We start from the raw sequence: 2,047 nt of genomic DNA, 5'->3' as shown, positions 1-2,047 counted from the left end.
AAAACAGGCTGCAACAAAACAACCCTGTTCGCTGCTGAAATTTGACTTATGTTAATGTTTATGTTGAAATGTTGTAAGAAAAAAATATTATTACATAACTGAAAAATAGTTCTGAATAAGTTCAAGGGAACAGGAGGATTAGCTCCAAAGAAGTACTAGCATTTGCACTTGACTTTGCTCATGCTCGTGGTTCATTCATTTGCTCGTGCTTGTAGTATGAGACAGCAGTATCAAGTCCTTTGCAAGTACCTAAAGCAACAGATGGCTTGACTTCTTGTAGTGCATTACATAGCACGACATGAATTATTAATGAGAGAAAAGAATAAAAGTTCCACTGGGTTGTTCACTCTGACACATGACTTCATGAGTTTCCCAGGAAATATCCTACAAAATCGATACCCGAATATTTTGCATTATACCTAAATACCCTTAGACCTAAGAAATAAAATATACCTACAAAACAAATGAAGGAGATATAACTGCATTTGTGAAACTTAATTTTCTTAAAATGAGAAGGAATTAGTATTCAATATTTACGTAATTCAAACAAGAAAATGAGACAATTGTGAAACAGTGTATCAAACCACCAAGCTTTCTCCCCACATTCATTTTGGCTTTAAATTCTAATTGTTTTCAAGTCACGATATTTCTAGGTATATTTCACTATCACAATTAATTAATTGATTTCACTCATTATACTACATTTCTTTATAAAGTGACTTTATTAAAGTTGGCCTTTAAACTCAACGTACTGTGTTCTATTTCCTCAGTGAAGTGACTTTACTAAACATTGGCCCTTTATATGCTGTAAAAAGAAGAAACTCCGTGACCGAACATCTTAGTCTGGATGACTCTTTACAACAGGTGTAAACAAATCTATAGCCTGACAACTACAAATTAAGGGCTTGTTTGGCATGGCTCCACTCCAGAACTCTAGCAAATTCAACAAAAAAAATCCAGCCAAACACCCCAGCTTCAAAACTCCATAGAGCTGCCAACTCCATGGAGCTATAGTGCAAATGAGGGTGGAGTTTTGGAGCACCTCTTTTGCTGCTCCAGAACTCTCTCTTTTGAACCTCCTCGTGGAGTTGGTGCGTAATTACCCACCAATGCCACTGGTTACAGGGAAAAAAAATGGTTCGATTGTATTTTTCCGAGCCCCCGCGCCCATGGCCTCCGCGAGTTGCCGCCGCGGCAGCTACCCATCTGCAGCCTCCTCTTCCATCCGAGAGAGCATGGACGGCGGCGCCATGTCCCTTTGCTGTGGCGGCCGCGAACTGCCGGTGCAGCTCCGCGTCGGCCTCACGGGCCGGGTAGGCCGCCGCGGCGGCTCCAGCACCCTAGGAGAGCACGAGCCCGTCGGCCTGGAGGACGCCGTCCACGCCGCGTCGCTCGTCACCGGGGCGCCACCGCCTGACTCCGTGACGCGGTTCCTGGCGGCGCGCTCGGCGCGGGAGCTGCGGGAGATTGTGGGCCTGCTGGAGGGACACGGCCGCGACGCCCTGAGGCTGCTCCAGGAGCAGGTCCCGGGGCTGGCCGCCGCAGTGGAGCTGGCGCGTCACCTGATCGACATGGCGGCCGCGGATTTCAAGGACAACGTCGCGGCTTCTGCCGCCGGGGTCATGTGCTTCTGATCTGCTCCTGTCTGACGCTGGAATTGTTTCCTGGTTTTTCGTCCTGTAGATCAATCAATTAGGAGAAAACAGATGTACTTCCATGTTTTTGCCGCTCGAGCAGAGTTTATCAATGATATTGTATGTGTATGATTATGCCTTTACTGAATAACGAAGAAATTTTGCTTGTTTAACACTTGCTTCGTTCTGATCGTCCAACAGAGCATGCTGCATGCAGCAGCAGGTTTGTGCAAAACTCCCATTGCGTGTGCAATGGTAGCCGTGCTGATAAGAAAGCGAATAATGAGTTTTACAACATCCAACACACGCTAGCAAATCGAGCGATTTAGCACTAGAGCTAATAACAGCACCAACAGGCCCAAGGCCACAGAGACAAAATAAACTCTTTAGCAGCCGAAGAGAACTTGCGGTGC

General features: G+C 46.1%; 1 protein-coding gene across 1 annotated transcript; it reads left to right on the top strand.

Annotated features, from left to right (window-relative positions):
* The first annotated feature begins 1,169 nt into the window (after positions 1-1,169).
* On the top strand, positions 1,170-1,634 carry LOC136511103 (uncharacterized). Its single transcript, XM_066505310.1, has one exon. The coding sequence runs from the start codon at positions 1,170-1,172 to the stop codon at positions 1,632-1,634; it is 465 nt and encodes a 154-aa protein (XP_066361407.1).
* The last annotated feature ends 413 nt before the right edge of the window (positions 1,635-2,047 follow it).

This window comes from Miscanthus floridulus, chromosome 16 (genome assembly GCF_019320115.1).
Source record: "Miscanthus floridulus cultivar M001 chromosome 16, ASM1932011v1, whole genome shotgun sequence".
Taxonomy (NCBI): Eukaryota; Viridiplantae; Streptophyta; class Magnoliopsida; order Poales; family Poaceae; genus Miscanthus; species Miscanthus floridulus.
The sequence above is the reverse complement of the archived record's forward strand: the minus strand, read 5'-3'. Positions and strand labels throughout refer to the sequence as shown.